At 37.3% G+C, this 25,542-nt stretch overlaps 1 protein-coding gene across 1 annotated transcript in view; it reads right to left on the bottom strand.

Moving 5' to 3' along the window:
- Positions 1-25,542, bottom strand: part of PREX2 (phosphatidylinositol-3,4,5-trisphosphate dependent Rac exchange factor 2) — a 217,378-nt gene that overhangs the window by 138,495 nt on the left and 53,341 nt on the right. The window contains exons 2-7 of the mRNA XM_036338466.1: positions 21,621-21,692; positions 20,179-20,301; positions 17,222-17,326; positions 13,609-13,710; positions 10,300-10,461; positions 4,419-4,552 (exon numbers count right to left, since the gene is read on the bottom strand). Of these exons, the coding sequence (XP_036194359.1) occupies positions 4,419-4,552; positions 10,300-10,461; positions 13,609-13,710; positions 17,222-17,326; positions 20,179-20,301; positions 21,621-21,692 (698 nt within the window). The remainder of the gene's footprint in view (positions 1-4,418; positions 4,553-10,299; positions 10,462-13,608; positions 13,711-17,221; positions 17,327-20,178; positions 20,302-21,620; positions 21,693-25,542) is intronic.

Raw genomic sequence — 25,542 nt, 5'->3', positions numbered from 1 at the left:
GACCTGCTGGGGTTGGACCCCGGCAAACCAGGGGTGGGCAAACTTTCTGACTCGAGGGCCACAATGGGTTCTTAAACTGGACCGGAGGGCCGGAACAAAAGCATGGATGGAGTGTTTGTGTGAACTAATATAAATTCAAAGTAAACATGATTACATAAAAGGGTACGGTCTTTTATTTTTTTTTTTTTAGTTTTATTCATTTCAAACGGGCCGGATCCGGCCCGCGGGCCGTAGTTTGCCCACGGCTGGTCTAAACCCTCATTAGTCCTTCATCACTAATAAAGAAAACTAACGAAATTGATCAATTCAGCTGACTGACAATCTGTTGGCCCCAGGCCTTCAGGATCTTGCACTCTTACGTTCATTCTGAAAGCAACCTCTAAATGCCCTTCCTTAATAAGCCTAAATATATACTATAATTAGGAATTCAAACCAAGTAGCTATGAAAGTTGCCATCACTGGAGGCCAAAGGTAAAGAATGCAGAGCCAACTAATATGCAGATAACTGCATATTCTCTCAGGTAGGAAATCGTACCCTGGTGTGTTGCAAAAAAAGGATTTCTTATAAGTTGATACATCACACTTAAAACCAATCATATTTTGAAATGCTTAATATCCTTGATGACAGTTTTAGTCACAGGCACGGAATCTATCATTGGGTCCTATTTTTTAAAGTAATTTCCTTTGTGATCCTGCTCTTAACCCTGTACAGGCTTTTTATATTCTCTTGACCTACAGATGATAACAGTGAATATGAAATTCTAGTCAGTGTCTGATCAATACAGTAATACTTTGATCAAATAGATCTTTGGTCCCTTCAGAAAGTAGCTCTATTGAATTCTAAAGATTAAAAAAATCCATGGTTTGAAAATTATTTTACTCTATATTGTAATGTTGAGTATTTGCGTATCTTGAGTCTATGATTTTCTTTTAATTATGTGTTTCAATGGCCACCAGGATGCATGTACAGGAATGTTCACAAAAACAGAAAAACTGGAAAGAACCCAAGTCCATGGACAGGAGAATGAATAAACTATTAATTAAATTGTATTATATTCAACCAATAGACTATTATGCAGCAGTTAAGATGAATAAACTATTGCTGCACACAGATATATAGTTTAAAAAGTATATTCTATAAAACATAAGTTGCAGCAACGAAATCCATGATAATACCATCTGATATACAAAGCTCATAAAAAGCCAAACTACCAGTAGGCAGTCATGTTATAAGTATCAAATATTGCATAAGTCATTCTTTTTCAATACTAGTTTCTTCTAAGATTAATAGTGTTAGAAATATGGACAGCTGGGATGCCTAATTAGCACTCTTGTTTTAATGAATGTAATTCTAAAATTAAAATAAATTCATCAGGTCCCTGGTTCTTGCAATTACAACATTATGGAAGTTTGGAAAAGGTCCAGTTTACTCATACTTTCTGAAGGATCATTAGAGCTTAGACACTGCAAGGTAAAGGAAGTGAAGTATTCTAAAACGAAGGAAACAGATGGTGGATTCACATTACTATCATTCAGGAAGGGATGGACACACAGATTTATTTAGTGATTTCCATTTCTAATCACTATATATTTTGTCCATGCTACACATACATTCAGGGTATTTGCTAAACCACAAGATCTTAATTTTATAAAGCCTGTCTTGTTGTTTAATTTAAATATTAAGTCCATGAGACCATAAATAATATCATAATCGGTACAGTCTTCATTTGCAAAAGCTTTTAACTTAAAGGCAGGAATGAATATATATATATATATATATATGAATGATCAACTGTAATTTTAAAAAGATATCATTCTCAAGTGAATGCCTTTAATAACTGCACCTACACAAATGTGTTAATTAACTCAATGGGGAAATGTTTTCATAACATATTATGTATATCAAATTATATTATAAACTCTAAAAATCTTACAATTTTATTTCTCAATTATACCTCAATAAAGTTGGAAAAAATAATTACACCTAAACAACTTGAATCACATTACAATTTTTAATGAGTTACACACAAGTAAAATTAACAGCCTACATCTTCATAAAGCCTATTTCTATTAATCTCAATCTTTCTACCAAAGGCAAAGAATTTAGAAGAGCATACTAGAAAAAATAACAGGTCCGTTTTCATACTGGGAAAGGGCAAGTATTTAAAAGTTTACTGAGAAAAGCTGACAACAATTTAATTATCTTTTGGCTCTAATCCTAACCTGGTCCCTTTCATCAAGGTGCATGGTATCACTTCATCAAACAAATGTTTCCTAGATACAGTTAAGAAAAGCATATAAAGGCTCAGGAAATTTTTCAATAAAGTGCATTTTACTATTTTGCTTAATCCACCTGCAAAAATTTCCCCCAAAAGTTCAAGAAAACATCCTATCAAACAAGTACCTTCTGAAGAAAAAAAAATTGTATCTATGCTTTAAAACAAACAACAATTACATCAATAACTTTGATTGGATTTCATTCAATTGTTTATTCATTTATTCAACAAATACTTCTCGAGTAGCTATTACATGGCAGATCTGCTTCAGTCTCCGGGGAAATAGCAATGAAAAAGCAGCAAGACCCTTGTTCTCATGGCCCTTGCAGTCACATCTTGTAAAGGTGGCAGAAAATAATCAAATAAATAATGGAGAAAATTTCAGCGTGCATTTTCCAGATATTGACAGAGTGGCTGGGAGGCTGCCTTGGATGGGGTGGTCAGGGAAGATATTTCTGAGGATGTGATATTTAAATGAGATCTAAAAGGCATAAAGAACCTGGCCACACAAACCTTGGAGGGAAGAGCAACTAGGAAGGAGAAACAGACAATGCACCATGGAAGAAATCGTATTCTCTATTTCCTCATGGGGATGTAACGTACAGCATAGAGAATACAGTCAATAATACTGCAATAACTACGTATGGTGCCAGCTGGGTTCTGGAAATATCAGGGAGAACACTTTGTAAAGTATCTGATTGTCTAACCACTATGCTGTACACCTGAAACCAATATAAGATAATATGAAGTGTAAACCATAATTGAAAAAAAATTAATTACATTTTTTAAAATTAAAATTAATTATTGATGTCCTCCTAAAACTGCTCCTCTCCAGTTTCCCCATCCATTTGTTTCCTTGATTCTAAAACCTAAGAGTTAGCCTTGGGTCCTATCTTCCCCTCATCCTCCCACATCAATCCATTAGAAAATCTTCCTGATTCTGCATTTATATTATTTTATGTTTTAAATATATTTGTATTGACTTTAGAGAGGAAGGGAGAGAAAGAGAAAAATAGAAACAGCAATGATGAGAGAGAATCATTAATCAGCTGCCTCCTGCACATCCCACAGGAGGGATGGAGCCTGCAACCTGACTGGGAATGTGCCCTGACTGGGAATCAAACTGTGACCTCCTGGTTCATAAGTCGACACTCAACTGAGCCACTTCAGCCAGGCTGATTCTGCATTTAAAACATACAAAAATCTTTCCACATCTTTCTATCTACCCTAGTCCATTCAGTGCACTACCATCTCCTCCCTGAGTGCTAGTGGCTGCCTCCTAACTGGTCCCATTTACTGCTCCACAATTTATGCTCCGTATTTTTTACAAAAATAAAGACATGAAAGTGTTTTAAGAAGGAAGACGTGCTCAACTAAGCTAAACGCGCTGAGAAAAACAAATGAAACCTTACAGAGCAGAAAAGTTATCACTTCCTGAGAGGTCAATGGTGACTGACATGAGCAGCTTGGTGGAGCAGAGTGGAATGCTTGCCATCAAGCTTTCCATTTTTATAACTGTTAGTGTTGACAAAGTAAAGGGATGCCCACAGGACAGGTGGCTCAGGTATAATGAAGTAGAATACTGCTGCAGGTGAAGCATCTGCAGGCTTTCAGGTCCAAATACTGAATGGATCATTCACAGGAGTTTTGAACACAGCAAAATGGTGACCAAGAAAACACAAGAAAGTGGTACAAGAGCTAAAGCAATCACTGAATTCGTGTGGCAAGGAGATACGAAGTGTTAAAAGTAAATAAACCAAGAAAGCTACTAGATAGGAAGGACTAATGGCATGAACTTCACATGTGCTGGAATTCTTAAAGGAAGAGGAGAAGAGGTTGGGAAGCAGCATTAGGAAACAAGGAAGACACACCTACTTGTCCTACAGGGTCTGAGGTCGGGGAGTTAGAAACAGCAACAACAAAAATCTTTCCTCTAGAAGGCTCCTGGGGAAGCAGTGTCACCGAATGAGAGTTACATTTCAGTTAGGTTTTATAAACAAGTGAAGAGGACAGTCAGCATAGGCTGAGTATGTGGAAGTTTCTGAAACCATGAGATTGTGAGGTCCCAGGACCACAGAGGAGAAGGTTGAGCCTAGGAGATGGTTAACCAATTTCTGAAGTGTTACCTGTTTATCCTCTTACCTGTGTTTTCTTTTGCAATACACCAAAAGATTATCAAAAAGAAAAAACACCCGTTCTTGAATGTTTCCAGAAGAAATTTTCAGTAAGACTCCACACATAAGCATTTCAGTGCAGGTGTCAGTAATGTTGGACCCCTAAGTCAGGAAAAATGGAGATAATGTCTGATTACTTACTAGAAACTTTCATGTGTGATTCTTTTTCTCCTTAAAAGAATATTTGTTTTTATTTGAAGATGCATTATATGGACAAGATTAAAGCTCAAACAGTACAAATATTTATACACTGAAAGTAGGTCTCCGTTCTTTCCATCTCGTCCTGACCAGTCTGAGACGACATAACCACTGATAGGAGTATCACTCCAATAAATTCAATAAAAAGGCAAAAAAAGAGATTCTGGGTCTTTTTGCTATTTTATATATGTATGCATATTTAAGCCATCTATGATACATGTTTCCTATGTTCTTTAAAAAGACAATGTTTTCAAACCAGAACAGGATGCTAAAGATTATTAGAAAACATCAAAAAGCAGGATAATGAAACAAATACTAGGCTCTAAACAGAACCAGGTCAAAATCATTGTCATTAACCAAAAGAGCCAAGAGGATCCTAAAATAGTAAGAAGTTGCTAATCATTATATCTGCATTTAATTATCATTCAGCCCACTATGTGTCAGACACTATCTTAGATGCTAGGGACCCAGAGCTTGAGACATGACCCACACCCCCAAGAAACACATACAGTAGTGGAAAAACAGAAATGTGAACGCAATTATATACCATGTGATCATTGCAAGAATAGACCTTTAATAAAATGAGGGTTGGTGTGAGTGAACAGTGATGAATATGAGGGATGGCTGTGTGTGCTTATGATTATGTGTGTTTATAATTAATGATGTGGTTTTTCCATGTTGTGGTTTCAGGTACAATCATTCTCCAGTAATTTTCTTCGTTGAATTTATGAAGCACACCATTTAAATATCACCTTCCACTATAGTTGAGGTCAGTCTGAATGGATGAACTTCAGTCACAGACTGCAGCCCAGAGCAGCCCATTTTGGCACCAATGCTACCAACCACATATCTTCTTGTGGTGTGTGTGTCACGCCACAAGATCCAGCAAGAAAATAATAACAATTCAGAATCTAATTTGTGAAGAAGCTGAATAATTTTTCATCTATAAGTTGAAATATATAACTGGCTGCCAATTACTTATACAGTCAGGATACATGAAAAACTATTAAGTTTCATGCACCATTACAGAATTTAATGGGGACGCGTGATAAATTTCATGAGCAGACACTTGTTAGGTGCCAAATTATACTTTCAGAAACTGACAAGAGCCAGAAAAGGCAATTAGAAGCATGTGTATTTATTTTTGGTTTCTTTTCTAATTTCCAAGCCTCTTCAAACATTAAAATCATAATTTATGAAAAACTGCAATAACAAAACAAATATCTTCTCAAAAGAAACAATAAAGTATAATATTGCTAACCCAATTTTGGACTCTTTTGAGAGGGTAAGTTGTTGTTTTTTTTATGTTAACAAGTTCTCTCAATATAAGTTACATAAGGGTTCATTGCTGATTCTTTGCAGCTATGAGATGGCAAAAATCAGTATAATAGGAAACCATTCACTGATTATCTGCCCATTTTCAGCTCTCTCTGCTTAACACCAGGGACTGTCTCATTCATCTTGCCAACTGAAGGTTGAGTGTCAGCATCAGAAAAACACATACTGCCTGCAGAGAGGAATCATAATCTGAGGAAAGATGAGAGATGGAAGAGTGCTTGAACCCTTTTCCTTTGTATACAATGTACTGCCAGGCAAAGAGCTAAGAAAGTGGGACCCACTCACAGCAGAAGAAAAGAATATTGACCAGAAGGACAAGTTAGATGGGTATTTCATCAGAGAACAGTTCTAATATCAAAGGAGTTTCTTGAGAAAGTGAATGAAGCATTTGAATATTCTTTTAAAAAATCTTTTAAAACTACTATGAAAGTCAAATATGGAATGAAGTCTATCACATTGCTTTATTATACAATGTTGTCTTAAAATGTATGCACTCTCCAAAAAAAAAAAAAGACTCAACATTTCAGTCACTCTTTCTGAGATTCAAATTGTTAAGTGAAATTATAACCTAAATTCTGTTATATATTAGGTAAAACAAACTAATAATATACATTTCATTTTACCAAGATAATGTCCCAATCAAACTTTCCCCAAATCCCGCATATTGTGAAATTTTGATCAATTTTTATGTGGATTTACTTTAAATGGTCTTTTTTCCCACACCACTTATCCTTCAATAACAAGGACTATCTATAAATCAATTCTACCTCAAGGCAGACAAACTGTGCCTACCAAATCACCTTGTAGAAGGGACAGAAAGAAACAGGTCTCACCATAACCTTGGCAAGACTCAGTCATGAAATAACAAGAGAACATGACTTGAAGTCAATACACTGTCTGACACAAACTTCATCAAATGTAAGCAGCAAACTGGTTCCAAAAACAAGAGGTGATCTTAAAATGGTCTAGTAGCATCCTGTGTCTCCTTGTAAAAAGATAAGAAAGAGGTGTCAAGTTTTGAGTGTTTCTTTTTACTTTCTAAGACACAATAACTATCTTGAATGCTATTTTTCCAACACCTTCATATATTAATAATTCACCCTCTACCTTTTATCGTGATTTTTCCTCTGATTTGAGAGATCAATCTATCAAGGACGTAAAGCTGAATTACTAAATGACATAATGTTTATTGATACTCCCTTGTCAATATCAGACAGTATTGCTCCAAAGATTGCAGTTATAATTACAATACTATCAACCAACTAAAAAGCAGACTAAAACTAAGAATGGTCCTGTTCCACGAAATGAATCAATGACTCTAACGAAACAGTTAATCAGTTTCATTTCCAAGCACATTGGTCATTGCTCTACAATTACCTTTAGTAGAATATCTTGTGGAATGTTTGGAGTGTTGGATAAGACATATGACTCAGATATAATAAATGATATTAATAATATTTTAACGTTATTTTTATTGTTTCTTTTGAGAAGAAAATTGTTTTGTTATTGCATTTTTTCATACATTATGATTTTAATGTTTGAAGAGATTTGGAAATTTAGAAAAGAAGTCAAAAACAAATACATATACTCCTAATTGCCTTTTCTGGCTCTTGTCAGTTTCTGAAAGTATATTTTGGCGCTTCAAATATGAGCAATTAAAAAAACTACAGATCTTCTGTGAGAGCAGTCACTGCCTAATGCTGATTAAAACCCAATTTTTATAATAGGCAAATTTATCTGAGAGATCTCACTGCAAAAAAAAACCCTTCATTTTCTGAATGGGGAAACAAGACCCTAGATAATTAAGTAACTTATTTGAAATAATAATCCTCCTAAAGTGGAACTAAGGGAAATTCATGGCATATCACACTCAGATTCCATTTGAGAGAACTTTAGTTTCTGGAATGAGAACGTCACCTTTAAGGTGGTCATAAAAGGTCTGCAAGAGTTCGTAGAAGGAGCTGTTTCTCAAGATTAGCTCATGACTCCTAACCTCAAAAATTCAAGAAACTATGTCCTGTAAAGGTCATGCCATCAGACATCTGTCCTTGATCTGCCCTAACCCCGCTAGAGCTACTCTAAAGTACCCAAAGCTGTCTGTAAACTGAACAATAACCTGTTAGCAATGCAAAGAAAGCCCACTTCCTCCAAGGCCAGAGTTCATCCTGGATGATTGTGTCCCTTTGCCTTGTGACCTTTGGAGTCCTATCAGATAGCATTTCTCCTAACTGTCCCAGAAGGGACCAGGCAGAGTACAACAGCTTCACCACCCCCACTCTACGGTGGTGGACTGAGATAAGGATTCAGGTTCTTATCACAAGTCATCAGACAACTGGCTGGGTCTAGCTCCAAGCTGCAGACCCTCAAAGTCCCCAAACTCCCGAATCACTATATAGCCATGTCTCATGCAATCATTTTCAAATCTCCTCAAGGAGAATTAGTGCTGCCACTCTTTTTGGAACCCAACATCCAGGAGACCTGCTGGAACTGGAGTCCTATCTGGACCCCTCCTCACCCTCCTACCCCCGTCAGTTTCCTCTGTGTCAATGCTCCTTTCTGCTCTTGTACTCCAGTGTTGTATACTAGGCAAGGCTTCTGAGGTCAAGGCGCCCACCACTGTGGGTCACATATGACACAGTATGACCCCCATACTTTCCTCCTTGGAGTAACTGGCACGTAGAGTACAAGAAATATCAATACTTTAAAAATAATCATTCATTTCTGCAGTAAACCTGATTTTTAGGATCTATACAAGAAGGAAACAAAATTATTTCAGATCCATTTCCACAAAGCGTCGAACAAAGACTGTGAAGTTTTTGTTTTGGTAAAAGGCCTGACAAACATCCCTAACAAATCCTGCAGTTTTTCTTCCAACGTTTCAGTGACAGCAGAAGAGCAAAAGCAAAGTTTAGCTCATTTTTCTCATTCCAACAGGACAACCGCTCCGCTAGAAAAAGAATTATCATCATGAATCAACTGTAAAACACACAACCATTTTAATTGATTGGAATAAGTGGCATTCATGCTGAATGTGGGGTCACTCTGGACACCTGGAATGGAAGAATATAAATGAGGGGGGAAGCTACATCCGATCCCATTAAGCATTTTTAAAAATCCATGGGAAGAACAGATAAATAGGAGAATTCCCTGAGGTCAATGTTTGAGATTACTTTGCAAGTCTAAGTGGCTATAATTTTAGATTTAAATGGAAACCAACATACTGAAAATAAGAAACAAATCAGTCAATTATAATGCCCGAAAGACAAAAGCAATCCACTTGGATTTGTGTGATACAATATTTGGTTAGTAACCCTTTAAAATTGTTTTAGACTTTAAAAAACTATGGTGATTTGCTTACTTTATAACAATAAAAATTTATTCAAGTCCAAAGCTCATTCTCATCTAAATTAAGGCAATTGAAAGAAAATTTTAGTTTATTCTTTATATAGCACTAAAGTAATATAGACTCCAACCCCATGAAGTAACTGGGATTCAAAGTCACTATAGCTGGAAACACATTATAGATTCTGAAAATCACTCTTCTTTTGCTTTTTTATAATTAAAAAAATTCTTTATTTAATGAATCATGAACCCATACAATTTTTCATGTTGAATGGATCTTAAAAATCACATCACAGGACTGGCCAGTGTGGCTCAGTTGGTTGAGTGTCATCCCATGCACCAAAAAGGTTGTAGGTTCTATTCCCAGTCAGGGCACATACCTAGGTTGTGAGTTCTATCCCTGGTCAGGGCACATATGGAAGGCAAACAATCAATGTTATTCTCTCTCTCCCTCTCCCTTCCTCTGCTCTAAAATCAATAAAAACAATTTTAAAAATCATATCACAGCTACTTCATTCATTTTAGAAATGAAAAAATTAAAATTTAGAGAGATTAAATGGGTTCACAATTAAATTTACTACCTAATTTACAGTCTCAAAATAATATCCCAGCACACATATGAAGCCTCAGTCCCCTTCCGTACTCTCCCCAGGAGTCAGGCTGTATACTTCCTGACCAAAGTTAAGACAGGGAAAAGGGTAACCATGTTCTCAAATACTGAAATATCAAAGCTTATAACCCAAACAGTGTCAACTGTCTCTATCACAAAGCTTGAGGTCAAGCCAATCAACTGCCACTTTAAAAATATTTCAAAGTAAAAATGACGGCACTTTTCAGAAATGCTTACAGCCCCCTAGCATTACCTAGGAAAATGAGCATCTACAGTTCCATCCAAAGCCAATCAATTCTACACATAGCATGAGAAATAGCAAAACTACGTTAAGCTCAATTGTTGAGAACAGTGAATGTACCTCCCAGCCTTCAATGTGAGACTGCCATTCCTCCAACACTTCTAACTTCTCCATCTGTCTCTTGGCCTCGTTGATGTTGGAACAGACAGCTTTCATGGCTTGGAGAGCTTCCATCACTGCTGCGTAGTCACTGTGTTTCCTTGGAGTCCGCTTCAGCAACTCCTGTTTATACACAGAAAACAAATCGCCCTTTGATCTTCAGCTTTCTGGTACAGCAGGTTCAGGCTGACCAGGAAATGAAAACTACAAAGATCATGAGAACCACTTTCAGAAGTGACGTTACCACCTCCACGAAGATTAAGATAAAAAACAAAAGGTTGAATCAATGAAGAAGTGGTACCCTGATAACGCATTTTGCAGTTACTTTTATTTTCCCCTGAAAATTGTTTTTAAAAACGAAATTAGATCTCTCTTTTCAAATTGTCAAATATCTCACCTGCAGAATGCAATTTTTTATAAGTTTGACTTTTGCTCCAACAGAAGTACACTTTCATATGTGAATTTCATTTTCCTAGAGTCTTTAACAGAACAGTAAATGAATATGCCCCATAATTTCAAAAATAATCTAAGTGCCTTCTTTCCTAATAATTTTGAAGACATTATAAAAGCATGCCATAAATAAAACAAAACTTTAAAAAAGGGTCTTATACTCTAAGAAAATAAATAATTTCAAATTTCCACAATACCCCATCATTAAAGAAACAATTTATGCTGTTTTCATCAATAACTCAAGATCATGCTCTGCTATGAATGAACTGCCATATGCCCTCAATAGCTTGATTTTTCTTTTGGTTTTTGGAGAGGGATTTTTGGCTTTTTATTCTTTTTCCATTCAAGATAGCAGAACCAGAGTGATCTCTAATCTTTTAAATATACTAAAAGGTCTTGTTAGTTGTTTAGAAGCAAAAATTAAACATTTTCACCCACTGTCTAGACAGTTGTGACCACATTGCTTTTCAATTAGTCATTTGTTTCCTTACTACAGTTGCCATCATCATGTAACTAACACAATTACAGAAATCCTGAGGCCAATCTTTGTAAGAATTTTCTTAATTCTTAACATACAGTGGGAAAATATGCAGTTGCTATATTCTCTTGAAGTCTGTTTTGTGTTTTTTGTGTGTGTGTTTGTGTTGGGCTTTTTTTTACCAATTTGCCATAAACTTTGACCTTGCAACATTACATCATTCCCAAGACAAGGTTTAAAAAGTTATGCTGAATTAAAAATACATATAAGAGATATGCAACGCTCTCGAGCAATTCTGAAGGGTAGAAATATTTGTAAATCACGCGAAGGAGTCAAGTCAGCCTGCAGGACATGAGATGTGAGACCTGATGGAAGTGTCCCCACTGGGTATTTGCAGGTCAAGACAGGAATTTAGATCACGTGAAGTAGTGACTAGTAACAGCCTTCTCTCAGTTACCTGCTGTGAATCCAATCATTTCAAGTTCCACAAATAAGATCAACATATGTTTTCTTTAACACACAGCCTAATCCCCTAACATTTTTCTCTGAATAACCAAAGCCATCCAGAATCAAAGAGACCACCAGCACAATTTTTCAGCTGATAGGACCAGAAAGAAAAAATATCAAACACCAAAGTATCTACTTACTACACAAGTAAACATTTTTTTCATGTTTGTGAAGATAATCTTCCAAAAATGGGAAAAGATGTCATCTCTCCACTGCTTAAAGGTGTTCTGATATAACCTCTTCTTTCCTACATAAGGAATTGTCCGTGATCCTATCTTTTGAAAGACTAGCTGAAGCACTGGAGGTCATCCTTATCCAGAAGTGAGTGATCTAGAACTACTTGCCATGCTGCACTTCTCTTAATATCACTCTGCCTTCTGACTCTTAAAACAAACAAATCCCTGGGATTCCAAAACCTAGGCCAGGAATAACTGCAGTGATGAGTACAGACGCAAATCTGAGTCACCAGCTTGGAAGTCTGAAGGGACTCTCCCAAAGACAGGCGTCACATCTACACCAATCCTCCCTACCCTCTTGACTGTGCCAAAGCTCTGCAGAACTGGAGATCCCTGTATTAGCTCCTCTCTATGGCTTACCCAAGCATCTTTACTTGTTTTTTCAGTAAGGAGAGATGCTTTTTGAAGAAATTTTACACTGAAACCCAATTTATGCCAAAAGTTATAGTAAAACGTATATTTTTAGTTCAAATGTATAATACTTATTTCTCGAAAAGTAAATCAATAAGAATACCAGTTAATATGTCCATAGCATTTTAGAGTATTTTTAAATTTGGATACCAAGTATTAATTAATATATTAAAGAAATCAGAATCAAATATATATGAATAATAATGGCTAACATTTACGGTATATATACTATGCTAAATGGCTTATTTAAAATAGCCCAAATAACTATTAGGTAATAATTTATACATGCATATATATGTCAATATGCACAGATACATACATACATACATACATGTACATGTACACATTCTTGTAGGTATATGCTATAATTTTGTCATCATTATTCTGGTTCACAAGTGAAAACCCAAGGCTTTAAGAGATGACATTATGTGCTCAGTCATACAGCTATAAGCAGAATACTTAGGACTTGAACTTAGAACTCATGTGCTCAACCACCACCCCAAACTGCCTATCCTGATGCTAATAGTTCCAAAAACCACCTTTTCCGGAATTACTATTCTAATCTATTCATAGGCCTTTGCAGAACGAGCAGTAATTCATACTTTACCACAGGTTTTTCTTAAAAAAAGAAATTGGTCATTATAATGAGGCAATGTCCCTATGACCATTACTGAAGCATTTCCTATCTTGCAGAGGCAGTGTTTTCAGGACACTGTCCTTCTATGTCCATCATTCACTGTCCCATGTGACCCACTCCATTCCCTGTAATAATGATTTAAAACCCGGCTCTGAAATTATGAAACGCTGACCTTCACTTTGTTAGCACCAATGTTATAGAGTAAATCAAAGAATTCACCAACAGAGAACTTACTTAACATAAAAAAGATAAAGTGCTATATAAACTGAACATAATGTACTTAACGGGATCTATCTTGAAAGTAATGCATTTACTCTAAATGAAACTCAAACAACTGTTTTCTACAAAGAGCACTTCTTTGTTTCTTTTCTTAAAAGATTTGTTTCCTACTCCATATATAAATTAGTGACAAATTAGCCATTCCCCCCCATGACTAAAATATGCCCTTTCTTCAGAATATCAGACTATTTAAAAGAAAAAATATTAAAAAATAATAAGCAAAATATGCAGGTACAAGGAAAATGCTATGATAAAGTAAACACATAAATTACCTTCAAAATGAGAGGGTACTTGCATATTCTCTGTATTGGAGTTACTAAATATCCTTCCAGGGGGACATCTGTGTTCTTCCGTCCTGAAAGCAGCATGCAGTTCTGGGGTGGAAATAGGCATAATTAATTATATTTCTAAAACCTGTAGCTATAAAACTCACTTCTATCATGAAATTTTCTGCTGAAAAATGGTAAAAGCATGTCTCTATATAGCTCCTCTGAGAAGATCACATTCAGTCACAAATAACATTCACAGGAATGAAAAATACCTTTGCCTTTCATATTAGTTACAGTAGCCAATATGTGTTTTGGATCTATGTCTTGAAAATTAATTCACATATATTCTCCTGAGTATTGTCTGAGAAAACAGAACCAGAGATGGAGGAATGAATAAATGGGTGGATGGATGGATAGTAAATAGGTGAATAGATAGAATAAATGAATGGAATGGTTGGAATGGGTGGGTGGGTTGATGGATGGATGGACTGATGGATGGGTAAACAACACACAGATACATGGATGTATCCTCTTTATAAAGAGTGGTAGTGTTGTTTTGTAGAACAAGGCTCCATGTATACTCTACCACTGACTAATGATGCAACTGGATTGAGATACGGGACAGTTTCTGTATTTGCCTCACAGCACTAGGAATAGCCAGAGTATCATTATGTGGGGGCCAGCCTCCAAAGCCCCAATTCCCACATTACAACACAAAAAGGGCCAGATGACATGTGCACATGTACAACAGGACAAGAGACCCGAGTTTAGGAAATATAACTCTTTTATAAAAGCAGCATGGATGTCTAACCATTGCAGAGGAGGAAGACAATATATCTCTCAGGCTGTTCATGATGCAAATATTATTTAAAAGATAGGCAGGACAGCCTGGCCGGCATGGCTGAGCGACTGAAGAAGCATCAGTCCATGCAACAAAAGGTTATGAGTTCAATTCCTGGTCAGGGCACATACCTAGGTTGCTGGTTCACTCCCCTGTCGGGGCGCATACAGGATGACTGACAGATCTCAGAGGGGAAGGTATGGGGATACTGGGAGAGATTAGCCAAAGAATATATGTGCATATATGCATAGCCCATGGACACAGACAACAATGTTGTGAAGGGGGCGTGCAGGAGGAGGGCTAGGTGGAGGAGGGCAAAGAGGGGAAGATGGGGGACATATGGAATAGTGTCAATAACAACAAAAGAAACACAAGAGACCCACGGTGAATTGCCTCCCAAGACAAACTTCTAAATAAACAATGAATCAAAAAAAATAACAAAGGAAACTAGACATTTAAAAAAACTGAATGAAAATAAAAACACATGTCAAAATTCATGGAATACAACTAAAGCCATATACTAGTATAAGGGAAAACTCACAGCATTAAACACCTATATTACAAAAGAAAAAAAAAAGTCTTAAAGACTGTCAACAAACTCTGAACATAATGGAAATTCCTCACCCTGATAACATCTACCAATAAAAAACTACAGGTAACATCATACTTAATGATGAAAAACTGAAAGATTCCCCCCAAAGATAAGAAACAAGGTGGAAGTGTCCATTCTTACTACTTCTTTGCAACCCTGTACTGGGTCTAGCCAACGCAAAAGGCAAGAAAAGAAAAAAAGACATCACATTGAAGAGGAAGAAGTGAAATTCCATTATCTTATTTGTGAAAGATCCTCCAAAATCTTTTAGAACTAATATATGCATTTAAATCACAGGATACAACACAAGAATATACAAAAGTCAATTAAATTTCTATATACTAGTACTAGCACTGAACAATCCAAAAGTTAAATTAAGACAATCCCAATCACAACAACAAAAAGAATAATATACTTAGGAATAAATTTAACAAAATAAGTATAAGACCTGAACACAGATGCCTTAAATATGACAACAAAAGCACGCCATAATGAAAAAAAAATTTAATGAACTGGACTTCAACAAAATTTAAGACATTTGATTTTCAAAAGACAATTTTTTATAATGAACAGACAAACCACACTGGGGGAAATATTTGCCAATTATATGACTGATATAGGAACTGTATCCAAAATAAGGTTATAGCTCAATATAAGATAAACATTGCAATTTAAATATAGCAAAAGATTTGAGTGAGCATTTCACTTAAGAGAATAATGAATGGCTAATGAACACATGAAATCGTGTTTAATATAATTGGTCATTCGAGAAATACAAATAAAAGTCACCTAGCATGGCGATACCATGTGTTGGCAAAGAAACTGCAAGTCTCACACTGCTGGTGGATATGGCACAGCCACATTGGTAGCTTCTTAATAAGTTAAACATGAATGTACTATGACCCAGCAATTCCACTCTAAGTATATACCCAAGAGAATGAAAATATATGTCCACAGAAAGACTTGTACATAAATGTTAAGTTCATAAAAGCATTATGTACGATAGCCCAAACTAAACATTTCCTGGCTTTTCTACATTAACACATGTCTCTCTCTGAAATGGCCTTTCACATGTGGTCTCTTTAAGGTCCATCATTATTATAGCCACTTGTTGACCCAATGTTCATAACTGGCCATGGATAAACAAAAATGGTATATCCATTCAATATGATAATGAATAATGTCATTCAGCAATAAATATGGGTGGAATATAGATACATACTACAACAAGGATGAACCTCAAAAACATTTTCCTCAGTAAAAGAAGCCAGGCATAAAAAAGTTTACATGGTGTGATTTCATTTATATAACGCCTGCAGAAAAGGCAAATCTATCAAGACAGAAAGCAAATCAGTGATTACCTGGAGCTGATGACGGGAGTGGAGATGGGCTCTAAACAGGCATGAGGGGCTTTGGGGGTAACGACAATGCTCTAAACCCAGATCATAGGGGTGGCTGTTCCACTCCACAGTCTGCTAAATATCACTGAAGTCTACACTTGCAGCATATTTCTCACTGGCAATTAAACTGGCCAACTAACTGCCAAAATACGCATATATTGGTGCTGGCCTAAAGAAATCAAATGCACATTTTTGCTCTATGAAAACGGAAGAAGAAAAGTATGTAGAAGAAAGATCGGTCTTTAAATTTCTTTTCTACCACACCATCGTTTGTTTCCGTCCTGTTACTTCCCTACTTACAGCTCTCTTAGCAGAAGCAAAGGAACCCCAGGAAGTGAGGGATACAAAAGCAATGTTGAACTTGTATAAATGTCTTCTCTCCCTGGGATCCTGTGGGTTTCACAAGCAATTCAGAATCAACCAGGAGAGGGCATCCTCAGTGTGTCCCCACATAACTAGCCTCTCCCAACTCTCACTGCATTTATGAAAGGACTCTAGCCTCCTAGACTGGCTATGGCCGTGGTCGGCAAACCGCGGCTCGCGAGCCACATGCGGCTCTTTGGCCCCTTGAGTGTGGCCACGAAGTTTCAATCACACTGTACGGCCCGCACGTGGTATTTTGTGGAAGAGCCACACTCAAGGGGCCGCAGTTTGCCGACCACTGGGCTATGGTAAAAGAGCTGTAACGGGAACAGCTTCTGTATCACACTGATGCTATTCCTCAGCGCTTGGTGGGCCTGCCAACAAGGAGCAGCATATGGTAACACCTAAATATGTACTTACCAAAAGAAATGTCCGGATTGTTCTAATTTTGTTAAGTTCCAGAAGCAATTTTTGTGCCTTCTCATGGTTACTACAATATTCATCATAAATACGAAACTTGTCTTTCTGTGAAATCAAGGAAGAATGAGTTAGAGTCATTTTATTAGCCATTTTGAAATAGTAACCTGTGTGATGTTTATGAGCAAACTTTATGAAGTGTTTACTATGTATTAAAAACTATACCCACATGTATGTATAAATACATTTTATTTATTTCTTTTCCCTGATCTATGAAGAATAGCTTTGGAAAGGAGCTAGACATATTAATTACGGTCCAATAGGATGTATGAAAAAACAGGTAAATGAACCAAGTGGTAGGAACTTACAGAGAAGGGAGTCCCTAGCTTTGCTGAGAGGATTCATATACAGCTTTAAAAGGGAAGTAACATTAAAGCAAGGTCCGGAGAGATGAGTCCATGCTTCCCAGGCAGGGAGAGGAAAGAAAGCATTGTAGGTAGAGGGAAAGCGTACACCAGATCACCCAGGGCTAGACACACACGCCCTGCCTTTCACATTCACTGAGCTGGGCCGTGTGTTTAAGAGGAACACTAACAGGAGAAATGCGGCAGTAAGTGAGTAAGATCAGGAAGCCATTGCATACGAGAGATCATTTCAGAAAATATGTTAGTATAAAAAAATTAGGAAATGGTAACTCTACTTAAGTTCTCATATTGCAAAGAATTTACAATTTTATGTAGCTCCAAAACACAAAACTAGAACCACTAGGTGGAAATTGCAAGGGAGGGATGGGCAGTGATTGGCAGATTCTGGATTAACACAAAGATTTTCTAACAATTGGAGCTGTCACTAAAAGTGGTCAAGTAAAAACAAGCAACCTTCACTGATACTAGAGACAGGACACTTACAAAAAGAGGAGGAACTTCGCCATCATGGTCTCTAAGCTTTCCTCCATCTGTAAGATTTTACCTAATTGGCTATGATCAGCATCTATCAAAGCAGCACCAACCAAAGAGGAAGACAGAAAATGTATAGATCAAATATTAAAACAGAAGGGTGTCCCCCTGGTCAGTGTGGCTCAGTTGCTTGGGCATCATCCCATGCACCAAAAGCCAGTTCGATTCCCCGTCAGGCACCTGCCTGGGTTCTGAGCCCAGTGCCCTGGTGGGGGATGTGCAGGAGACAGCTGATTGATGATTCGCTCTCACATCAATATTTCTCTCTCTCTCTCTCTCTCTCTCTCTCTCTCTCTCTCTCTCTCTCTCTCCCCCTTTCTCTTCCTCTCTCTCTAAAAGTCAATAAAAATATTCTTAAATATAATAAAGAAGTGTGTCCCCTGAAATTGTAAAGACATGCAATTAGAAAGAAACATGGAGTGCTATTTTAGATGGCCAGTAGGAAATGTATTGAATTACTTATTTCAAGAGATGGTTCATGTATCCTTATTATATTTAAGATCGTCTTTCTTGAAATATTAATGTTTATTGCATGTAACATTATTATATTTAAAATCATTTTTCTTGAAATAAAAGAATTAAAAAGAGAGAGAGAGAGAGATGGTTATGAACCAGAATAAAACAAACTTCAGAAATAGTTCAGCTGAATGCATGGATGACAGACTGATCGTGTGCTACAGAAGAAATAAGCTTCAGGGTGGAAGACTCCCAGGTACAGCCCTGAACTGAGACAGCAGCCCCTCCGGCTGGCAGAAGACTAGGATTCTCTCAGGAAAGAGAACCGGCTGGGTTAAGTGGACACAAACATGCCTGACTTCCAGCCGTTCGTCTTCCTCCTCCCAAAGAGCCTCTCCCATTAATATAATTATCTTTATAAAATAGTTTCTGATTACAAAAGTAACATATACAGAGCCTGCTCACTAGCATATAGAAGGACAGAATTAGAAACTACATATAGGATGGGGGGGGGGGGGCAAATACATGGTGACGGAAGCTGATTTGACTTTGGATGGTGGGCACACAAATGCAATATACAGATCATGTATCACAGAAATGTACACTTGAAACCTAAAGGACTCTACTGACCAGTGTCACCTCAATAAATTTAATAAAAAATATGTGATGAATAAAAGAAACAAAAAAAGAAACTACATAGTTACCTTCATAAAAGACGAAATAGAAATTTAAAATAAACAAAAATTGATTTTGATGACAAAATTACCCATTTTTAATAAAACGTTACTTGTTCAGCATTTTGATAAATATGGATTCAAATTAGTATTCTGATTAGCATCAGTGGAATGGTATAACGAGCACAATTTGTAGATAAATGCTGTTTAGTTCTGAAAACAATTTTCGCTATACAGGAGGCTTTTCACTTTGCAAATCGTTTGCATATGTTATTTCAGCTATTGTGCCCAAAGAGATAAAAATGATCACACAAGCATGAGGCACAGTCTGAAAAGGTGGAGTTCTGGCTTGTTCTTCTGCTCTGCTCAGGACCCCGCCTGAGAAGCCATCCTTGAGAAAAATCCAGGCACAGACATCCGTGTACCTAGAGTGGCCTGGTTTGTTCACCTCCAGGTTTGCCACCAGTGGATTAACAAGGGGACATTCTGACTGATCAAAGGCTCCGCACGCCATTATAAGAGTAAGGCTTTTCTGCTCAAAAGAGAAATGCCCCATGTTTGAAAGAAACATAAAAATCCATTCATTATGAACAGCCTGAAAATTCATTAGAATTCAAAGCTACAGAGGATGCGAAGAACTAACTTGTTGGGAAAATGAAAAGGCTGTTTATTCTTCACTGAATAAAATGGATGATGTGGGGCCCTCTCCTCTTTTCTGGCCTCAACTGGGAGATTCCATTGGCCTTAAAAGACCCTAAACTTTTGGTGTCAGATTTTACTTCTAATGCTGCATTCCCACATCCTACCAGGCCAAAAGCTAAACCTCAAAATGTAGGGGATAAGAGCTTTTAAAATAAACAGAAACGTATCCTACAAAATGAAGAAAGCAGGTTCCCACTTCTTGCTGAGCATTAGGTTCAGGATGTAGGCATTCTTCCACCACTTTTAAGAATTCCTTATGTACCGCAAGGATGTCTTCAATGTTTGAGAACAGAATCTGAAAATAAACGTGTAAGTAAGTACAATGGTAAAGCAAGTTTAAAAAAAAAAAAAAAGTCTATGAGAGCATAGCGTTCTCTTCCAGGCTGAAAACTTCAGTGGAGTGCTATCTGTCCCACATCCATTCCTCCCTCCCACCCAGCGGGCAGAGGACCAATTTTGTCTGGATGTCCTCTCTCCTCCCACACAGCTTTGGGAACCAGAAACCTATTCCTGGCTCTCCGGAAAAGTGTGAGTGGCTGAATCCCAGCGTGGTGGTCCCACCCCCATTCACGAGCATTGGCTGTGGGTAAAACAGTGCCGGCAGATTGGCTGGCAGGCTTTTTGTTCCTAAGAGGGGTGCGCTGGAAAGGTACTTTGCCTGGATAGCTACAGGGTCATTTTGTAGCAGTGGAAGGAGCAGTCCAGGGCAGAGCTGATAGCCTGGATGGCAGAGGGAAGAGCTAAAGAGAACCTGGCAATTTCATTAACCTCCTGAGTCACGAGTCCTGAACATTCTCTCCCGTCTGAGGTGCCCAATCTGAGAGCCAACGTATTGTCAAGTCAATTTGAGTAATAGCGGTTTTTTGCAACCAAAAGCATGCAAAGTAATATACTCCCCTGGTAGGAGAATTTGAAAGTTAGTGTTCAACTTATGGGGAAATAGGATAAGGAGAGCCAATAAAATCCTGGGAAATATTTTATTTTCAGTAAAGTAAAACAGCCGGTTAGCATCAAAAGGAAAAATCAATGATGATTTATACAACTTAAATGAGTAATAATGACTACAGCACAATTCATTTTCATTTACCATCCCTTTGTGTTCCCCAAAGCTCTGCAAAAATCATCCTTCCGTACAGTTTAAAAGGAAATGTTTATACGTTTGTCTGAGTTGCAGATACTACTTGGAGTTTCTTTTCTGCACCAATGGACCATCCAGATCGCTTGTTCTTTAGTGATCAGGGACTGGGAGCTGCATCTGCCCACGTCCTATCTTCCTGAGCCACCTCTAGCAATTGCCTTCCACAGAGCTCAGCTCCCTCCCTCTCACAGACACTCAGGTTCTTGGTCTGGGTTTATTTTTCTTTGTCTTTTCGAACTTGTCTCCAGGCTCGGGCAAAAACAATCTCTCTCTGTCTCCGTCTCCATCCTCTTAATCACCATTTCTTTTCCCAAAGTCTGGTTTTCCTTTTCTAATGATGACCCACACAAGTAAATGGCATAAGAACGTATACTGGGACTGAAGGCAGGTTAAAGAGTCCTGAAGAAACATCCCCAGGTGAAATTTCATCTAGGAGGAACCTGTGTTTGGGGTGAGGGCCCACTGTCCCTCCTCACCTTCACTGTCTCCTCTGTGACATTTTTGTCAACTTTTGATGCTGCACACTGGTTCATTCGCTGTAAGAATGCCTGCGCGGGACAAGAAAAGATAGAAAGGTAACATTAGGTTAATAAAATAACTGTGTTGATACACTTAATGTGTTTTTTACAAGACACCAAAGCTTACAAATCCAATCATTGTTGAGTATAGTTTTATCATAAAAGGGGGACTCTTTGTGCATTGCTGTTCCTACCCAAGAATTATATTTCCTTTATAGTTTGGGGTCAAGGCCACATAAATGTGAATTAAATTTATCCACTGGAGTCTCCAAGTTCAGTGGTAAATACTTAAGAGTCAGATGTTTCCTAAACTTCTAAGTCTTATGAAGCACAAAAGACTAAAGTCTAATAAAAACACAGAGAGACTGAGAGAGGGAGGGAGAGAAAGTGACTCTTCAGGAAGAAATGGAAAGATGCCCCCTTTTCATCCCCTCCCCCAAGTTTTAGGAAGCCGGAATGTGTATTTCTGGGATCAGCTCAGGGTTCTGCAGAGCCCTATAGTAGACAAATAATTTCATTAGCACTTTCAATAACTGGGACTATTCATGATGATTATTAAGCTTTGATCCATAGATAAATAAGCTATTATTTTTACAAAGGGAAAAAAAGAGTAGCATGAGTTACTTATATTGAGCCTCAAAAGAGAAAGTTTAGAAGGAAAAGGAGAAGAGACTTTCCATCAAGCAAAGTTAATTTGTGTCCCCAAGACATTGTCCAGTAACTATCTAATGCCCAGGTGAGGCCATTCTTTCCCTTGTCTATCTTAGGACTCTACCCACCACCTGCCAAGTCACCGACTCCCCAGGGCACAGAGAAGCTCTAGGGACTCTCTGGACACTGCAGCAAACAAAGTAAGGTAAGAATCCCGTTTGAGGCATACTAATTATTTAGAAGATTAATGAAACCCAGATGTGGCCACAACATTCCAAAATTACCACCCTCAAGACATTGCTAGTAAGAGTATAAAATGGCAGGACATTTCTGAGGACAATCTGACAATGTAGCTCAAGTTTTTAAATGGGCGTTCCCTTTAACTCAGCAAATGTAACTCTAGAAATTTATCCTAAGAAAATATTCAGACAAGAGGTTTCGGTGTGTTCATTACAAAAGTGGACACATTGGAAATAACGTAAATGGCCATCAATAAGGGAATCATTTAATATATTTCTACACATTCACATTTTAAAATACACTGCAAAAGTATAATCATAAATGGAATGTTATAAAATAATATACACAAATGCGTGTATAAAACAGTTGTCTCTAAGATACCATTTGGTGAAAAGATTTACAAAGTGATATACTTGATATGTACAGACATATACACATACTAATATATGTATGTATACACATACATATATACACATGCATACAAGTATATATACTTATATACATATGTGCAACGTCAGTATACATACATCCTGAGAAAAAATATGTAGTATATACCAAAACACAAACAGTGGTTACCTCCAGAAAGTAGGAAAGCAACCTTCCTTATTTTCAGAATATTAGGCTATTAGTACGTTCTGTAAAAAGAAAAACAAAACTATTTGAAAGAAACAAAACAAATGAGCACAAGCTCTTACTCCTAACATTAGTTTTAGCACCATCTTTATTCCCGATTCAACCAATTCATACCTCGTATTCATAACTACAAAGACACATCAGTACAGTACTAATAGCTTAATAGAATAAAATAATTCATCTGAATTAAATAAAATGAAAAACAACATAGTAGATATTACCTTAAATTTTTTTATTTAAAAAACATGATACTGCCGAAGCCGGTTTGGCTCAGTGGATAGAGCGTTGGCTTGCGGACTGAGAGGTCCCAGGTTCGATTCCAGTCAAGGGCATGTACCTGGGTTGTGGGCACTTCTCCAGTGGGAGATGTGCAGGAGGCAGCTGATCGATGTTTCTCTCTCATCGATGTTTCTAACTCTCTATCTCTCTCCCTGCCTCTCTGTAAAAAAATCAATAAATATATTTAAAAACAAAAACAAACAACAAAAAAAATATGATACAGCCTAGCCGTCATGACTCTGTGGTTGAGCATCGACCTATGAACCAGGAGGTCACGGTTTGATTCCCAGTCAGGGCACATGCCCAGATTGTGGGCTCAATCCCCAGAATGGGGTGTACAGGAAGCAACCAAACAATGATTCTCTCTCATCACTGATGTTTCTATCTCTTTCCCTCTCTCTTCCTCTCTGAAACAAATAAAACATCATTTTTTAAAAATGACACAATTTTTGAACTATTTTCTAAATTTTCATTTAATTGGTAACGAAAACACAGGTTTTGAATTTTCTAACTCTAAGTGTCCATTTAATTAGTATTACTCTGTTTAATTTTAGTTTTGTTTTTCTTGAATATTTTTCCACATCCTCATACCAAAAATGCTTTTTAGACCTTTCCATTTAGTCTTAAAATAACATGGGTGGTTTAGTTGCCTTGTTTACATTTCAATATTGACCACACAGTAAACAGGTAACCTCTCAGGCAAGCAACGCTTAAACTTCAAGTCTAGACTTATAAACCTTTTCCTCATAAATTGAGCTCAGTCACATCCTGAAACTAATAAATTAAAGTAAAGAGATAGTCAAAATAATTCAAAATATGAGAGAGAAGGGGAAATACTAACTAATAAAGTAAACTATATCTTTATCTGATTTTTTATCTTCTTATCCTCCGTGACAATATGGAACTTTCTGCTTAACTGTATACGACAGAAAACCTGGAACTTATTAGCATTTCTGACCAAGCGTTTATTTTTCCCAAGAGCCCCATTTTACACAACAGTGCAGGCAGATTTTTGATAGTTGGTTGAGCGTTCAAACTTATAAAAAACTGGTTGACATTTTTTCACAAAATGTGTAAATCTTCCTTCTTGAAAATAGAGATAAATAATGTGTGTTCAGAATCATCCCTTAAAAACCAGTATCTATAAAGTCCTTTCAGACTTTGGTGACTGGGCATTCAATCTTTGTCATATCAATCAAGAAAGCATTAATACCCTAGTCACAAAACCCTGGGAGGGAGTGGATACGCTGTTTATCTCTGCATTCAGTCATTCTCACTGGTCCAGAATTTCATTAGAATTAGATCATCTTCATTTTGATACAAACATATTGGAAATAAGTACTGGCAAATAGCTTCTCATGCCAATGGTTCTCAAACTTTTTTATTGTGTTTTATGATGTGGAAAGTTTCTTCCAAATACAGATTCCCTGGCCTATCCCCAGAAGGTCTGATTCAGCAGATGGGTTCAGGACCCAGAAAGCAAGCTCCCTAGGTGCATATAAATCTGCATCCTGATGCAGTTGGACTATAGACCACATGTTGGTGACCATTCCTTTAGGTTCATTCTTCCAAAGTCTGAAAAAAAGACTTTGAGAAACAAATGAATCTGAATGAAAAAAAAAGGGGGGTTCATTTGTTTCACCTTGACTTTCAACTCTGTCAAACTCCCTCTATGTACAACACCCTCTCATTCAGCCACTTGCGATTGCTAACACCCCGCCAGAGGACCTTGCCCCCCAATAATGAAAATCACAACCAACGGGTAAACAGGTCCTAATAATCTCCAAGTCACACTTGGAGGAAGCGAGGCTCGAAGGTGTGCCTCCAGGTGCCTTTCAGCGGGCAGGTGTGTCAGCTTGCACACTCGCCAGCATTCCCCTAACTTGATTCAGAACTCTTCAACTTGCTCCCCATGTTGTTTTCCTCTTATCGTGCACTTGGTAAAATATGTCAAATGCCATGTATGAATTGCTTAAGAAAGCAAAAATGTCACAAATTTGCTACAAAAAAATCAAAAGAAGGAAGAAATGGACTAAGATACAACAGGGAGATGGACACAATCCCCTGTCCCCTAGTC

This window comes from Myotis myotis, unplaced genomic scaffold (genome assembly GCF_014108235.1).
Source record: "Myotis myotis isolate mMyoMyo1 unplaced genomic scaffold, mMyoMyo1.p scaffold_m19_p_16, whole genome shotgun sequence".
Taxonomy (NCBI): Eukaryota; Metazoa; Chordata; class Mammalia; order Chiroptera; family Vespertilionidae; genus Myotis; species Myotis myotis.
The sequence above is the reverse complement of the archived record's forward strand: the minus strand, read 5'-3'. Positions and strand labels throughout refer to the sequence as shown.